This window comes from Zootoca vivipara, chromosome 13 (genome assembly GCF_965207765.1).
Source record: "Zootoca vivipara chromosome 13, rZooViv2.hap1.1, whole genome shotgun sequence".
NCBI classification, from domain to species: Eukaryota; Metazoa; Chordata; class Lepidosauria; order Squamata; family Lacertidae; genus Zootoca; species Zootoca vivipara.
In genome coordinates this window covers 40,896,584-40,914,301 of record NC_142596.1, presented here as the reverse complement: position 1 = coordinate 40,914,301, position 17,718 = coordinate 40,896,584, and the positions used below count along the sequence as shown (strand labels likewise).

General features: G+C 45.4%; 1 protein-coding gene across 1 annotated transcript; it reads right to left on the bottom strand.

The window, feature by feature from the left end:
• Positions 1-5,326: 5,326 nt before the first annotated feature.
• Positions 5,327-17,320, bottom strand: ANKS4B (ankyrin repeat and sterile alpha motif domain containing 4B). Its single transcript, XM_035131588.3, has 2 exons — positions 17,077-17,320; positions 5,327-6,916 (listed from the first exon to the last, which is right to left on the bottom strand). The coding sequence occupies exons 1-2, from the start codon at positions 17,238-17,240 to the stop codon at positions 5,833-5,835; spliced, it is 1,248 nt and encodes a 415-aa protein (XP_034987479.3). The 5' UTR covers positions 17,241-17,320; the 3' UTR covers positions 5,327-5,832.
• Positions 17,321-17,718: the final 398 nt, after the last annotated feature.

Genomic DNA, 17,718 nt, shown 5'->3' with positions numbered 1-17,718 from the left:
TGCCAACCTAGCAGTTCGAAAGCACATCAAAGTGCAAGTAGATAAATAGGTACCGCTTCAGCGGGAAGGTAAACAGTGTTTCTGTGTGCTGCTCTGGTTTGCCAGAAGCGACTTTGCTGGAAGCTGTACGCTGGCTCCCTCGGCCAGTAACGCGAGATGAGCCCCGCAACCCCAGAGTCGGTCACGACTGGACCTAATGGTCAGGGGTCCCTTTACCTTTACCAGCATTTGGTGTTTTTGCAAAAAGTGGAGTGGGTGTGCATGCCACCGTTTTCAAGATAATTCATGGTGTTTAAGAAGTGGATAGAGAGAGGTCCCCCTCCTCTCAGAATACTAGAACTCAGGGTCATCCAATTAAACTAATTGGCAGGATTGTTCTAGTTACAGGTAGGTAGCCATGTTGGTCTGAGTCGAAACAAAATAAAAAAATTCCTTCAGTAGCACCTTAAAGACCAACTAAGTTTTTATTTTGGTATGAGTTTTCGTGTGCATGCACACTTCGTCAGGATTTTTGTTGTTTAGTCATTTAGTTGTCTCCAACTCTTCGTGACCCCATGGACCAGAACATGCCAGACACTCCTGTCTTCCACTGCCTCCCGCAGTTTGGTCAAACTCATGTTGGTAGCTTTGAGAACACTGTCCAACCATCTTGTCCTCTGTCATCCCCTTCTCCTTGTGCCCTCCATCTTTCCCAGCACCAGGGTCTTTTCCAGGGAGTCTTCTCTTCTCATGTTGTGGCCAAAGTATTGGAGCCTTAGCTTCAGGATCTGTCCTTCCAGTGAGCACTCAGGGCTGATTTCCTTCAGAATGGATAGGTTTGCTCTTCTTGCAGTCCATGGGACTCTCAAGAGTCTCCTCCAGCACCATAATTCAAAAGCATCAATTATTCGGCATTCAGCCTTCAGGATATTCAGGACAAACCAGAAGCCCTTCTTTGCAGAACAGTTAATTTATATGCGGCATTCACTGCCACAAGTTGCAAGGATGACCTGTGGCACATATGGCTTTGAGAGGATAGAGGTTTATCAGTAGGCCTTTGTGTCTCACTCTGCAGGGCACTTGTTGTGTTCTAAAATTTCAGACCCACATCAGCAGCTTGACTTTCATTTCCCATGTGTGCATGGAATGTCTTTTACCCAACCTGATCTTTACAGCCTTACTACCAGTCTGAAGAAGCCAACTGATCTCAAACAACAATGTTATGCTGATACAGATATGCTATAATGGCTGCTGGGCAGAGGTACCTGCTGAAGGATGCCAGCTGCCAACTAGGGGCTCAAGCATATGGCTGGGTGGCAAGAGAGTGGTTACCCCCAGCCCTGAACATCTTTTTTTAGATGCCCTCTGTTCGATAAGGTACGTAGAGATACCATCGCCCCCATTCTGGAGAGCCTGGCCGACCTCCCAGATAAGGCCAAACTAAAGGCCCTACTATTAGGAAAGGAGCAAAAGTTAACTCGGATGGTAGCCAGATTCTGCACCCAGATCTGCAGGACCAGTCTTCCCCCCCAGAACAAGACAGCCATTGGAATAGTAAACGCGGGATTGGACTGTGGGAAGTAGTTCCTTCGCTCGGGCACGAAACTGAGAACTTTGAGCAGCACCAGGGGAAAGGCCAGCTGGACCCCCTTCTGGAAACATAGCCGCTTCAAACTTATAGACTCTTATATCCACCCCGAATGACAACCCCCATAGCCCTGTAAAGCATTTTTATTTTAATAGCTGGTATACAACCGTAATAAAGCTTGATTGATTGATTGAGTGGTTACCCCTGACAGTGATGGGGGATCTGGTGCCTGTCAGATGTTGCTGGACTCCAACGCCAATCAGTCCAGCCAGCATGGGTAATGGTCAGGAGTGAAGCGAACCGTTGTTTGGCAACAACTGGAGGACAATGGGCTCCCAGTCATGGAGTTCACTTCATCAAACCTGGAGGGTGTAATCTCTGACCAGTCAATGGATACAAGCAAATAAATGAAGTCAAGGTCTAAATGGCCAAAGTTGGCCCTCCAGCTGTTTTGGGACTACAACTCGCATCATCCCTAGCTAACAGCACAGTGGTCAGGGATGATGGGAATTGTAGTCCTAAAACAGCTGGAGGGCCAAGTTTGGCCATCACTGGAAATGAACACAATATATTTCTATCATGTACAGTAGGTCTGTAGGAATTTGAAAACTTTGCAAAAAGAAAAAAGAAAAGGTCTATGCCTGGTAGCCAATAGAATGTACACCAACAACTCACCCCCCCAAAAAACCCCTTATGTACTTCACAACATATCACAATGCAAACACAGTATGTAATATCACTAAATTGTAACATACTGGCTGTGCAGACTAAATTTGTCTCTCAAATACTAATTACACCGCAGCAATGAACAAAGGCAGATTATTTAAAATACATCTTTGGTAACTGTGTTTCATCACCTGGACTTCAAGATTGTCCCTTTGCATTTGATTGCATTCCAGGGACCTTGACTTTATTCATTCGTTTGTACACTTATCAAACCTAAGACTGATCACCTTGACTTCCTCCTCCTGGGACTTCTGGGCTACAGCCAACTTGCAGAAGACCTGCAGTTCATGTGCAGAGCATATGCTTGGCATTTAGAAGGCTCCATATTAAGTGCTTGGCTCACGCTGCTACTATATCTGAGGCAGCAGAGCTGGGAAAAGCTTCTGCCCGAGTCCAGGGGTCCAATTACCAGAGTCCTGGCCCAGATACCTTTTGTGACATCTGTCTTAGCTATTGTTTCAAAAGGCTATATATAGGGGCCTGAGGACTCATCCCCATGGCTCCCTGCCTCTATGTCCCTCTGTAATTTTATACTTGCTGAAGAAGGCTGTCTGGCCTCCATCTCTCAATGCTTTGTTCTCCGAGGTTGCCTGTTGTGATCCCAGGGTCTGACTCTCCATGTTGGGGAGACCCTGTTAAGTGAAGAGACTTCTCATCAGAGGCGGTGCCAGGCTTCCAGCTTGAGGTTCAGCTCTACAGTACTTAACACTCAGTTTGAGGCTGCTTGTTGCTGAAGCAACATTTGAGTCTTGCTGCTGTGAGTCTCCAGCTTGAATTCCTCCTGGAGCTGTCCAAGGTGCTATCTGCAACCTGAATTTATGTGTTCTCTTGGTCTACATACACACTATACAGTGGCACCTCTGGTTAAGAACTTAATTTGTTCTGGAGGCCCGTTCTTAACCTGAAGCACCACTTTAGCTAATGGGGCCTCCTGCTGCTGCTGCGCCGCCGCCACACGATTTTTATTCTCATCCTGAAGCAAAGTTCTTAACCTGATGTACTATTTCTGGGTTAGCGGAGTTTGTAACCTGAAGCGTTTGTAACCCGAGGTACCACTATTAAAAAATTCCTTCCAGTAGCACCTTAGATACCAACTAAGTTTGTCATTGGTATGAGCTTTCGTGTGCATGCACACTTCTTCAGGTACATGCACACGAAAGCTCATACCAATGACAAACTTAGTTGGTCCCAAAGGTGCTACTGGAATTTTTTTATTTTGTTTCGACTACATCAGACCAACACGGCTACCTACCTGTAACCAAGGTACCACTGTACATTTAAAGTGCCTGTCTTCCTCCCAAAGAATCATGGGGACTGTTGTTTGCTAAGAGTCCTGTGAATTGTAACTGAGAAGCAAACCACAACTCCCAGGATTCTTGAAGGGGAAGCCAGGCGCTTTAAATGCATTACATGTATAGTAGGGATGTGTCTTTGTTTTCCTTTGCCTTACCTTTTTGCATCACCAGAAGCAAGTATTGTCTGTTTGCTTCTGCTGGAAGCTGGACTCTGCCCTGCTTTGCCTTTTCTGCTTACCCATACCCTGAGCATTTACTGTGATCTCACACCTGCTAGAATACTTCTGCTGCTGAAGACACAACTTAGACCAGAACATCAATCCTTCGCCACTCACATCCAGTGTTTGAATTAAACAGGGGCAGTGGGGGCCTGTGTTCAGTGGTGGAGCAAGCCGACCAGGCGCCATGGGCAGTGGACGTGCCCTGCACCCAGGAACAGGGGCAGGCACCCACAGAGCAGGGCAAGCCAGGACAGGATGCCTCCGAGGAGTCTGCTGCCTCCTCCCACTCAGCTGCCCTACAGCTGAGGGAGGGATGGCAGGCAGACCATTTGGGGAAGTGTAGAGCCTGCGGGAGCCCAAGCCACCACGTCACTCCCAGGAGAGATGCGTGGCTCGGGTGCACTGCAGGCCCCGCGGTGAGTGCCACCCGCCATTTTGTCACCCCCTCAGTGTTGACACCTGGGGCAGCCTGCCTCCACTGCTCCCCTTCCTCCGCCCCTGCCTGTGTTTTTGGAAGTTATGACTAAAATTAAGAAGTGTCATGGACAGGCATCCCCAAACTTTGGCCCTCCAGATGTTTTGGACTACAGTTCCCATCTTCCCCGACCGCTGGTCCTGTTAGCTAGGGATCATGGGAGTTGTAGGCCAAAACATCTGGAGGGCCGCAGTTTGGGGATTCCTGGTCATGGAGGAGATCTGTAGATTTCATTAAGCCTCCCTCCCTCCCCAATAATCAGAGCAACACTTGAGACCTCCGAGTGCTGATGGCATCGGAGTAAACAGACCAACTAGACAGACCAAAGGCAGCTTTGTAAGTTCCAATTTTATTTGCCCGATATAAATCAGCGGTGGTTTCACCATCTTAAATATACTGCATGAGAACAAAGGCTGGTTATTAAAGTGGCTGTCACATGGAATGACATCTCATTTTCCTGTACTGGGAAGATATATTTTTGCTTTGTTTTAAAATGGGCTTCCCTAGGGAAGCCGTGGGCATTTGCTCAAAGAAGCAAATAACCTGAAACCTGCCAGCATACATCAATCAACCTACCTTTACCCTCTCTCTGTGAACTGAAATTATTTTAGAGGTTGCATGGATGGTGTCATTTTAGAGTTTCATCACTAGGATTTGGAGACTACATAGATGTGCCTGTTAACAAACACATTCACATCAGAATAGTCTGCATTAGACATTTAAAACAGTATCATACCACTTGAAACCATCATGGCTTCCCCCAAAGAATTATGGGGAGTGTAATCTGTTAAGAGCTGTTAGGAGACACACACACACACACACATTCCTCTCACAGGGCTACAATTCCCTGATTTCCCTTGGAAGAAAGATTGATTGTTAAACCACTCTGGAACTTGTACCAAAAAACATTCCTCTTCTCCCAGGCCTTTGGCTAATTAAACAATCTACAACCTTTTAAACTGGGTGCGGGTATTGTTTTTGTTTGTTACTCGCCTATGTAGCTTTGTGTTTTTGTGTTGTAAACCACCCTCTGATCCTCGGATGGAGTATAGAAATTTAATGAATAAAAATATTAACAATAATAATATGGGGTTCATTCGCATGCATGACCTCCTTCTGCTCCTGTCTCTTCACGCGACGCTTTTCCATATAAAGATCACCTGTAGAAAACTTATTTGCCATTCTGATCACGGAAGTGGCGGTACTCTGTCCCCTTGTAGGAACCAGTCCTATGCATGTATCTGAGCCACTAAACAATCACCCTGCAGACCGCAGTTGAACCTGTTAAGTTGCACTGTGGCTTCAAAAAGCTCAAATCCCCTGCTGTCTACTCTAGAATCTAAACACATTGAATGAGGAAGCTGTGTCCCTTCAAATTGTTGCTGGACTGCAACTCACTGGCCATGCTGAAGGGAGTTTGAGTCCAACAGATGAATGGTTACTGGTTCCTCATCCCTGATCTAACACCCTGCATGGTGCAGTCACATTGCAACAGCTGCAGCCTGCAGCGGTTTTGGTGGAGCTATTGCAAGACAGGAACTTCATGGTTTATAACTGCGTATCTGCAGCCTTGCCCGGGTTTGCCAGAGCCTGCATTCTTCTGTCAACTGCGTGAAGGATTTTCTTCCTTGGCCCTAGCTGCATCTGAATGCTCCGCAGGTCTTCATCCGAACAAAGCACCAGGGCCTCTAAATCAATGTTTTCCCTCATCAAGATGGGAAGGAGTTCGTTCAGGTTCTGGGACGCCAAAAACACCTCCAGGGGGGTGGTCTCCACTTTCCCGTCATCCCACCCGATATCCTCTTCAATCCAAGACTCTTCCGGATTGTTCTCCGCATCTGCGTCACCACCGTCATCTTCGGGCTCTTTGAACTGAAGCAGCTCATTGGGCATTTTGAAGCCGATGCCTTCTTTCTCGAGCATCGTCGCGTCAAAGTTTTTGCCCATGGTGGGCAAGTTGTTTTTAAAGACAATGTTGCCAAGACCCGGCCGGTGGAAGATGGACCTTTGGCCCAGCTCGTCGTCATCGTCAGAAATGCCGTTTTTCCTTTGGAAGTCCTTGGTCAGGTCTTCCTCGTCTTCTTCGTTGAACACATCCATCACGGCGGTTCGTCCGGCTGGGGTGCCTCCCTCTTGGGCATTTGCTTCTTGACCATCGAGATTCTCCTCTTTCCTTTTCAGCCTTAGCTTGAAGGTGTCTTTCAGCTTGTTGGGCAGTGTGCCCAGTGAAGTGGATGCAAAGAAACTGGAGACTTTTGTCCTTGTGGCTGTCCCCCTCTTTGAATGCATGGATCCTTTGCTGAAATTCCTGGCCATTTCGTGTTCGTGTTTCTCCTGACGCCGCTCGCATTCCTGGATTTGCTTTTCTGCATCGTGCCGAGCCTGGGTCTTGAGCTGAGAGACTCTCTTGGGATTCTTGAGGTTCTGCTCAGTAGCGGCAATGTCGAGGATCCTGACACATTCGTATTGGTTCCTGCTGGCAGCCACGTCGAGAGGAGAACGCATGTCATTATCCAGGGCGAAGATATTGGCACCAAAATTGATTAAGAATGTTATGCAATGGACATGGCCATTCGCGGCAGCGTGGTGAAGGGGAGTGTTCCCCCAAATGTCACACTTATCTGGGTTTCCTCTGGAAAGAAACAAAACATGAAGGACTCAGACAATTGAACTCAACTCTGGAGTTTTCCAAAGGCAACATAATAAGGTAGAGTGGATAGTACTACTTGAAAAATGGTGCTGGGAGCACCATTTTTTAATTCTTCCCTGCAAGGTGAAAACTAGTACACTAAGGAGAAAGCTTCTAGGCCAGCACATTTCTAGCTGAGCTACTTGTCTAAGTGTAGGGAATTTTTGCCACTTTATTCCCATTTTATTTTGTTGCAGAGCTGAAATTCCCAGAGTTTCCTGGGAAGAGGGCTGGTTAAACCATTTGGGTCACTGCTTGGGAACAGCCCGGAAATATTTTGAAATAAAACTTTAAAGATCTAGTTCAACTCTACAATCAGCAGGTTCAACTCTACAATCACTGAGGGTTGTGTGGTTGTCATTGACTTGTGGCAAGGCCTTTTTGGTGGTGGTTCCCTGTTTGTGAAATGCCCACCCTGGTGAGATGAGTCTGTCTCCCTCGCTATTGACTTTCAGGAGGAAGTGAAAAGCATTCCTGTTTGCCCAGGCATTGGATGGCTGAAGATGATTGGTCCTGGGAACCCTGGGATAACAGAGTGACAGGGGCATAGCAAGTGGGGAGCGGAGGGGGCAACCCGCTCCTACCTCCGTCTTTTGGGGGGCAGTGCAAGCGCCGCCGGCGGCACCCTGCTACATAGCAACACATGCATCGTACATAGTGACGCATGCATCATACGTAACGATGCTGCGCATGCGCACTACGTAGCAGTGCCCCACCCCTAGGTGCACGTCATGTTTGCTGCTCCGGGTGCCCAAGAGGCTTCCTACCCCAGTGCAGAGTGACTGAATGTTTTTAACTCTTTTTAGAATGTTTTAACTGTAACTCTTTCAGCTGTTTTTAGAATGCTTGTTTTTAAAGTAGTTTTGCTGTGGATGTGTTTGCTCCTTGAAGAGGAAGGGCAAGCTATACATTAATTGATGATGATGATGTTACATGAAGGGGAGGGGGATTTGATTTTTACAGCCTTTTGCATACAGTTACATTTGCAGCTGAGTAGCCCGCTCATTACAATCTCTGTCTCCCCGACTTTGGTAATATGGGCAACCTTATCCGCAGGTTTCCCTCTCTGAATATAAATTGTTGAGACTTACATTCAGTGGCTCCCGACAAGCTGCCTGTATCCATGGCAGCCTCTTGTAAATTCAGTAAGAGGAAGCACATCCTGGCTTTATATACTTAACTTTAATGCTTTGCTATTGAATTCTGATAGAAGTCATCTATTTCCCCCAGGCCCTTTGTTCTCCCAACTGTATTTGCTCTTGAGAAGTTTTTCAAACATTTGCACAGAAGGCATTACTTGTCTTCAACTGGAGCTGAATATATACCACATAGTCAGAGCGTATCTGAGACCCCTCAACTGTCCTGATAAAATCAGAACATCCCATTTTTGGGTGCCACTGCAAAAGTAGTTTCTTTCCCAAATAGATATTATCTTAATAGCAAACACAATAAATAAGGAGTTCACTTGTAATACATCAGTGGTTCAGTGCTCGGACCTCATTCCAGTAATCCAATGTTTTGTCGCTAAAGAGCTAGTCAGCAAACTTTGTAGTAAATAATACAGTATACAAAAGAAGACAGTATGTAAACGACTTAAAGCAGGGGTGTATCTATCCCCATCTGCATGTTTGCATCGGGAGGAGCATAGAAAGAGGACAATGTGCTTCAGTTTGTTAAAGGAGGTTTAACAAACTAAAGGACATCATCCTCTTTCTATCTGGGGAAAGAAACTACTTTTGCAATTTTTATGGATGTTTATTGTTTGTTTGCAGACAGGTGCCTTGGTGATATTATCTTGTGTCAATTGCAGTAGTCATTGTATCACCATCCTGTTCATTGTTTTATTGTAAATACTCAGGCAGGCAGGCAGGCAGGCAGACAGCATCAGTAAATACTGTTTGTTCCAAAGCTTCAGCTCTCTGCCTATCCTCAGCCTGGCTCAAAATGGTCACCTGTGCTTTACACACACATCCTCTGCTTGGATGCAGGGAAAGATCTCCCCCTTGTCAGGAATTTTCCAGTCATTCAAAAGGCAGCTATTGATAGCAATCTGACAATCTTCTGGACAAAGGAGACATGTGCAACCATTTGGGTAAACTCCTGTCCAACTGCTTTAGCAGACTCTTGCCCAGACCCCAATCTTGCAATCATACAATTACAGAGTCACCGAACTGGAAAGAACACTCAATGCCGTCACGTCTACCTTCCCTAGCTTACCACGGGGGATTGCATTCTGCCAAGTTATGCTCAGTGCAACCCGCTTATCTTAACGGGCCTCGGTTGGTCATTCTCATTCATTTTAATGGGTTTCTCTGAGCAGAATTTAGTGGGATGCCCCCTATAATCAGGGGTCAGGCAACATAGGTATACAAGTTTAACTGTCCTTCCTTCTTATGGGGTGGTGTTATTGGTTTGTTTTGCTTTTGTTTTTGATTTTATAATGCGCTTTGTGTTTATATTCTGGAACCAGAGTGTGCAAGTTAAGTGCTAATTTCAGTGTTTTTTTTGCTTCCAACCCCCCCCCCCCACCTGCAAATAATATGGAAATGGTTGCTAAACTTGTTTAGGTATTCCACTATAGTTTCGGAAGTGCCTTTTATGTTGTGTTTGTGCTCAAATTTAATGAGTATTTGTGGTCAAATGTAATGTGGAATTAACAGTTAGGGAAAGGTTGTGAAAGTGCCATGTGGATGCAGCCTAAGCAACGCAGGGCAAAGTACATCGTTATTGCAATACAATAAAATACAATTCAAGAAACAGAAGCAATAAAAATGCAATTGCAAATCACCTAGCACAGAGAACTGCAGTTGCTACAACGGGCAGAAAAATGATTAAGTGCTCCACCAAAACTCTCAATAATGTTCAAGCTCTCTGTAGAGGAAAAGAGTTTGGGAATTGCTGAGCTAAATCATTTTAAGGGGACTGATCTTGTGTAAGGCACCAGAGACACAGTCACACATAACTGGGAAGAAAGTTTCATAGAACTCAGCGGGATTAACTTCTGAGTAGATTTATACTGGATCACGTTGTAAACTACAAATATCACAATCCATGGCTTAGATCTTGACTCTGCCATGAACTCACTAGGCAAGGAGGAGGAGGAGGAGGAGGAGGAGGAGGAGGAGGAGGAGGAGTAGTTTGGATTTGATACCGGTATCCCGCTTTATCACTACCCGAAGGAGTCTCAAAGCGGCTAACATTCTCCTTTCCCTTCCTCCCCCACAACAAACACTCTGTGAGGTGGGTGGGGCTGAGAGACTTCAGAGAAGTGTGACTAGCCCAAGGTCACCCAGCAGCTGCATGTGGAGGAGCGGGGACGCGAACCTGGTTCCCCAGATTACGAGTCTACTGCTCTTAACCACTACACCACACTGGCAAGCCACTCTCTGAGCAATATGGGTGACAATAATACTACCTTACAGGGTTGTTGTAAGGATTGCAACTAGGTAATGCACGTAAAGCACTTTGAACACTTGAAAGCGCTACACAGATGCTAAGTATTATTTCTAATTAGCTATGATTGCTTTGTATGCAGACACAGGGCTACTATATCACTTCTCATGAGTTTACCCATAACTGGTTTAAGCTAAACTGTTAAAATCTCATTTTACTCCTATTGATGTCAGTGAAATTAAGGGCCTGTCTGTATGAATAGGTTTCCCTGCACATCAGGTCACAGTGATTCAATGTTCTCCAACATGAGCTGCAGGGCATCTGTTGTCTTATACCAAAGGGGTTTTTTTAATAATAAAAAAATCCAGACCAGGCACAAACTTCTATTGAGTTTGTCTCTTAGATAATATAATGCGATCAGTCACAAGTCAGGAAGATGACCCATTTTTTAAATGATAGTTTCACTCATTGAGATTTAGGATTTGCCTTTGTGATGGAGAACAAATAATTTATGAGCTGTGGGTGCCAGGGTTTGGGGGTGCCATATTCCCTATAATTCCTGGATTTAGTAAGTGTTATAATTTAATCAAGCCCGCAGAATCCCCAGCTCCAGATGGGATTCAATTGCCAGAATAGCCAGGTCAGCATGAAAACACCCACTAAGTATGAGTCACTAATTTTACAAAAGCAAGGTGATAAGACATTAAGAAAGCGGGGACTCTGTGTCGGATGGCTCTCAGGAGGGGCCCCTCCTCCAGCTCTGAGTGAGTAGGACAAAGGGCAGGGTTGGAAAGGGAGTTGTTGTTTTAGGATTGCAGTTGGCTGGGAGGTGAGCTGAGAAAGGGGGAAATGGCCGTCTGTTAAACACAGTAAGGGTCAGAGAGTAATGGCTGGTTTCTGCTGGCATCCAAGACTGTGGCCATGGAAGAAGCAAGACCTTCTTGGAGTGTTAATGCTGTAAGCCCCTCCATAACAGGCGCAGGTTGTATATATGTGCAAATAAACCATACTTCCTAAAGACAACACAGTCTCCACTGTGCCTCATTTACAAAAGGAAACACGAGCTGTGGGTGAGCCCCTGGAAACTTGCACCGCTCAGAGATTGGGGTGGTGTGCAACATTATTTTGATAATCTAGCTCATTACTGTCTACATTAAGGGCTCATCCAGGCTTCCTTTTGTGCCACTTTTCTTGGGCTTTAAAGCTCCATGTCTGAGCAGTGGCTTTTTCTGTTTTTGTCCTGCAAGACGAATTTTTCACAAGATGAATGTGTCTTGCGATCTGATGGTGACTCACAAGACGAATTCGTTTTGCGAAAAATTCATCTTGCGAATCGCAGTTTCCCCATAGGAATGCATTGAAATTTAATTAATGCGTTCCTATGGGCAAAAAAAGAAATTTCAATGCATTCCTATGGGAAACTGCGATTCGCAAGATGAATTTTTCGCAAAATGAATTGACTCGCGGAACGAATTAAATTCGTCTTGCGAGGCACCACTGTACAACATTCCTACAGTGGACATGTTAGGGGATGGTTTGCACCACTCAGGAGAAAACATCCTGTTTCCTCTTGAGCTGAGACAGACTTCCACTACATGTGACTTGAAGAGGGTGTGGCCTGTTATACTAGCATGGAGGAGCACACGGCTTCCATGTTCCGATCAGTGTGTCTTTTCCATTTTGTACGTTGCTGTGTGTTTGGAGAAGTGACTGCTTAGTCGCAGTCACTTGGGACTAACTTCTTTATGGAATAGTTCTAGTTGTTATGTAACCTAAGCCTGCCTTCAGGGATATGTCTGTGAACCTGAATGAATCTGTGAGTAAACTACTTTTATATTAATGTTAATCAGATTCTTGTGTTTATTCTTTTTAAGAGGGATTAGAAGGGATTTTTACCAGGAAGGGATCTTTAATAGTAAGACTCAGATGAGTCAGCAACAAGCTGGTCGCTGCGTGATTTTAAAAGGTGGATGTTTGGAACTCTGCTAGAATATGGAACTTGCTAGCGCAAGTTAGGAAGGATATCATTAAATAATATATCCTCTCCTGCCTCCCTAATCATCCCCACACCCAGGTCAGTTCAAAGTGGTATAGCCCAAGCAGGCATTGACCACCTCGGTAATGACAAGCCTTGGTTCCTTTTTTTATTAGTAAAGTCTATGGAGTGATAATTCATTTTACTAGGCTGTAAATTTAGGATAAGCAATTGTACTTTGGTACAGTAAAAGGTTGCTTTTACTGGCAATAAAACATAGCATATGAAAGAGCAAGCCACACCCAAGCCGCACTAGGAGAAGGGGACAACAGAGGACGAGATGGTTGGACAGTGTTCTCGAAGCTAACATGAGTCTGACCAAGCTGTGGGAGGCAGTGGAAGACAGGATTGCCTGGCGTGCTCTGGTCCATGGGGTCACAAAGAGTCAGACACGACTAAACGACTAAACAACAACAAGAAATTCTTTATCTTCCTATACTTGAAGTTTGCATTCTGTTCTAACACTCTAAGCCAGCAGTGAGGAATTGAGGACCACCTTCTGTTCTGAACAACTTTCTGGTGCCAACATGCCTCTGAGCTTTTCCTGATAAGCATAAAAGGAGTTGGTCTTCCTGGGATTTGTATTCTGCTCCTAATGTCATCTGCCTAGGAACTCTGCAGGGAAGGAGAAAAGTTATCTCCCTGTATAAAAAAGAGAGGAATTTAACCTATTAGAAGCTTATGTTTTATCTGAATCCTATGCTGTAGGCTTTGTTTTCCTATATCAGCTTTCTGTCAAAGAATTTGGAGTTCTCTTTTTCTGAGACTCTCTGGTGATCACTGATTGTATGAGCACAAATAAAGCTTACAAGTAGCTGAAGAAATATTTCTCTGCATGTGCTTTAAAATCCACAACAGCACTGACAGGTGGGTTCAAAGGCAAAAGGCAGGTGGATACCAGACAATTAAAGTACGTTCAGCACACAAGACTTCCCCCAAAGAATCTTGGGAACTGAATTTTGTCAGAGGGGCTACTGTGGTTCTCCGAAAATAAGCCATACCCCAAAAATAAGCCATACCCCAAAAATAAGCCATACCCCAAAAATAAGCCACCGTGTTTTGTTTTTGTTTTTGAGGAAAAATAAATATAAGACGATGTCTTATTTTTGGAGAAACACGGAGGAACTGGAGCTCTGTGACAGCAAAACTACAGTTCTTACGATTACACACACTTACACACACACACACACACACACACACACACGAGGGATCATGCGCTTTAAATGTGCACCTGATGTCTTTTAAATGGATCTGCCATTGCTTTTGCATTGTGGACTGCATTGCGGATGAGCAAGAGTCATATTTCTAACCAGGCAGGCAAGAGGCACTGTTACAATTCAAGGGCACAGCCCAGCCTGACAAAATGACATCAGGAGGACACAGAGCAGGACAAGTGAGGCTTGTGGTTGGGTGGGGAAGTTGTGGCTTGAGGACAGTCCCAAGTACTGGTCACAGAGGGCTGCATTTGTCCCCAGTGGTTGCCAAACTTCAGCGCCACCCTGTGCAACACTAAAAATTGGTGTCTTCCACCTCTAAGGCTCTGTTCTACACTGCACTGTTGTGGCGCCCCCTGCAGCTGAACCAGTCACACTACCCTAAAACTGCCCCTGTTTCCTCCTAGGCTTGAGCCTCCCTCGCTTTATGCATTATTTCAGCATAGCTCATATCAGTCTTTTATTCTACACAGACACACACAACCCAGTACTATGGCCCTCAGTCAATATCCGTATTGTATTTGAAGTTGTTTTTATAGATGTAACTTTTTAAATCTGTTTTCGTATGTGTAACAGTTTTTAACTGTTTTATATATGCAATTGTTTCATACACGTTTTTATTGGGTTGTGAAATCGCTTTGAGATGCCTCATAGGAGGCAATTCATAAATGAAATAAATAACGATTTATTTTAAGACCTGGGGCTAACACATAAAAAGGAAGCTGGTGGGGGGTTCCTTTCTTGGTGATGCAGCAACAAAACAGCTAGCACATTTGCAAAGCTAAGCCAGGGTCTGGTATGGTTTCAAATTGGATGGGGGACCGTGTGTTGAGATTCCTGCATTGCTGGGGTCTGGACTAGATGACCCTTGGGGTCCATTCCAACTCATACAATCATTTCCTCCTTGTTGATACTTATCCTCCACATTGGGCCCTTTGAACAGTTCAACATGTGTCCAAAAATCCACATTCATCTCCCCCGTTCAGACAGCCCTTCCTTGTGGAAGTTCAAGAGAGGAGTTCAACGCACAGACGCAGATTCCAACCCAAGCAGATTGAAAGAGATTAATACAAGCTGCAAAGCAGTGGTTGAGGTACCTTTGAGTGACTCTAATTAGAAGAAGATTGCTTCTTAACTGGATTTCGATCACCTACGTCTCCCACAAACGCATGTCAAGTGCTAAAGGCATTATTGCAGGTATATATAATCCTGGTTCAATTCTGTTCAATCGATTTCCAAGTGTACAAGCAATTTTGAGTCTACAGAAATTATTGTCTTCCTTGCTCTGAATTCTTTGGGCTGGAAACCTCTGAGTTAAACAGGTTTCCTTGTTGGGAGCATTCCTTCCAGCGTTCAGGAAGAAGGCTCACCACCCACCCACCCACTTTCTCCTAGCCATGATTCTGGTGTGGCCCAGTTTAGCTCAGTTGGTTAGAGCTTGGTGCTGATGACGGCAAGGTCACAGGTTTGATCCCTGTATGGTTGCAGATTCCTGCATTGAGGGGGATTGGACTAGATGAGCCATAGGGTCCTTTCCAACTATGATTCTAGGAACCTGCCTTTCCGAGTCAGATCCTTGAACCATCTAGCAGAGTTTTTTCTACATAGACTGTGAGCAGGGTTCTCCAGGGTTCCAGGTAGGGCTCAACTGGTGTCAGAGACATGTCCGGCAGAGAGGATTCTGCAGAGGGGGAGGAAGAGGCAGAGGAAAACAGGAACTTGATGCTTTCACACAACGAAAGTGAGATAAGCCCTTCTTGCTCGGGAATACTGCCTGTAATTTTTCTCAGCAGCACAGGGATGCAGGAGGCAGGTGGTAGGAGGGGGTTGGATTCTGCTCCAGAGGAGGAGGAATTGGCTACACCTGAGTCTCCAAGAAGTAGGAGGTGGAGCAAGCGATTAGAACAAATAAGACCAGCAGGAAGCAGAGGAAGACCGTGGAGTATATCTCACCTTGGGACGAGCCGAAAGCCAGTCAAGTCAACTGACTCCGACAGTGAGGAATGAGTTGTGGGAGCTGAGAGCATGTTATTGCTAAATGAACCTCAACTAGTAAAACTGCCAGTGTTGCGTGTCTTGTGTGAGCGAAGTGCTAAACCGGACAACTGGGGAACTGCACCAGGCAATAGATCTTCTGGATGCAAAGCAGATGCGTTTCCACTGAGCTATGGCCCTTCCTTCTAACCTTCTTACACTCAACTCATGTGTTGAGTGCCCACACCCCAGCAGGAAGCCCACCGAGAACCTGGGACCTGCTCTGGTTATTGTGGAGGTGGAAAAGGTTCAGGGAAAAAAGGGCAACCAAAATGATCAAGGGGGTGGAGCCCATCCATCTACAAGCAAAGCTTACAGCGTTTGGGGGCTTTTAAGCTTAGAGAAAAAGGGAATAAGAGGTGACCTGAAGGGAGCTTATAAAACTATGCATGACACGGGAGAAAGTGGGTGGAGAAAAGTGTTTCTCCCTCTCTCCTAACCCCAGACTTCATGGACATCTCATGAAGCCGAAGATTGGAAGATTCAGGACAGATGAAAAGAACAGTCGCATGTTAAACACAGAATTCGAACCCTCAGGAGGCCCATGATGGCCACCAACTTGTATTGCTTTATAAGAGAATTAGAGAAATAAATGGAGCACAAAAATACTAGTGGCCACTAGTCGTGATGGCTGTGGTCTGCTTCCACGATCACAAATAGTAATGCCATTGAATACCAGCAAATGGAAACCACTGAATGAGGGAGTGTTATTGACATCTGGTTGGCCACTGTGAGAACAGGATGCTGGACTAGATGGGTCGTATTATTATTTAATAAATTTATATCTCACCCTTCCTTCCCAAGGAGCCCACAGTAGCAAACATGTAAATAATGAAAGAATACAATTTAACACCTCTAAAGACTGTTTAAACCTTTTAAAAAGATCACTAGCTCTCAGAACCGATAATTCCAAGGTTGCCAAGAACGGAGCCATCAAATGCCTGGGTAAACAGGATTGTTTTTTAAAATTCTCCCCTAAAAGTGCTTAATGAGAGAGAGAGACGAACACACCTCAGTAGGGAGGGCATTCCACAAATGGGGAACCACCACTAAAAAGTCCCCGCCATGGCTCCCCACCAAGCAGGCAGCCCACATTGACAACGCCACCAACAAGCTCATTTATGTTCTTACGGTCTTAAACACAAGGCAAAAAGTTGTATCTAACTAGGTTCAACTCAAAGTAGAATCACAGAATTCAATGCCCATTGATTTCAATAGCTCTGCTCTGTGTAGGACTAGCATGGGATACAACTTCTGGGTGGGGTTTCTTATACTGTATAGATTTTCCCTCCTCATCCCCTGATCAGCTCTAAAACAAAGAACCTTCTGCATGTTATCCCACGTCACTTTCCCATCCCTCTCCCTGTAGGTTTTAGGATTTTAAGAAAAGACACATTTTGGCATATATCAAAGCTTGCTGATTTTACCCTCTTCGGCAGATTATTTCCATAGCCTCCAGGTTGCCATGGTAAGCCACCAGCAAGGTCGGTGTCATCCCATCCGCGTCTGAAGTGTTCAGGTCTTTTTTGGTGGCTTCTCTGAGTAGGTCCAGATTGCCGTCGGCAGCTGCCTGGTGGTACCGGGTGGACATCTTCCCCGCTGGTAGGATCTGTCTGAGGCAGAATCCTCCTCAAACAGTGTAGCCGTTGGATTCAATGGCTGAATGCTTCCGGAAACACAGCTAGTTAATTAATAGCCGCAGGCAGCAGGGCGGCAAGATAAAAAAAAACGAGGAAGCAAAGGTCACTCCTGTTTGCACCGTTCTTGAAAATGTCATCTCCTCAGTCATAACTTTGAGGGACCTTCACTGTAGTTCTCACAATGCCCAAATGCCTACGCAGAGTAAGGGCACCCCATCCAACTCCATTTTCTTCAGCATTTGACAAGGGGAAAATAGGCCTATTTGTGTTATAAATGGAGGCCTCTCCTAACAAAGGAAGCTGCCTTATACTGAGGCTATGTACATCCACACTGCACATTTAAAGTGGTATTATACCACTTTAAACGCTCACGGCTTCCCCCAAAGTTGTGAGGAGACCCCTGCTCCCCTCCCAGAGTTACGGTTCTCT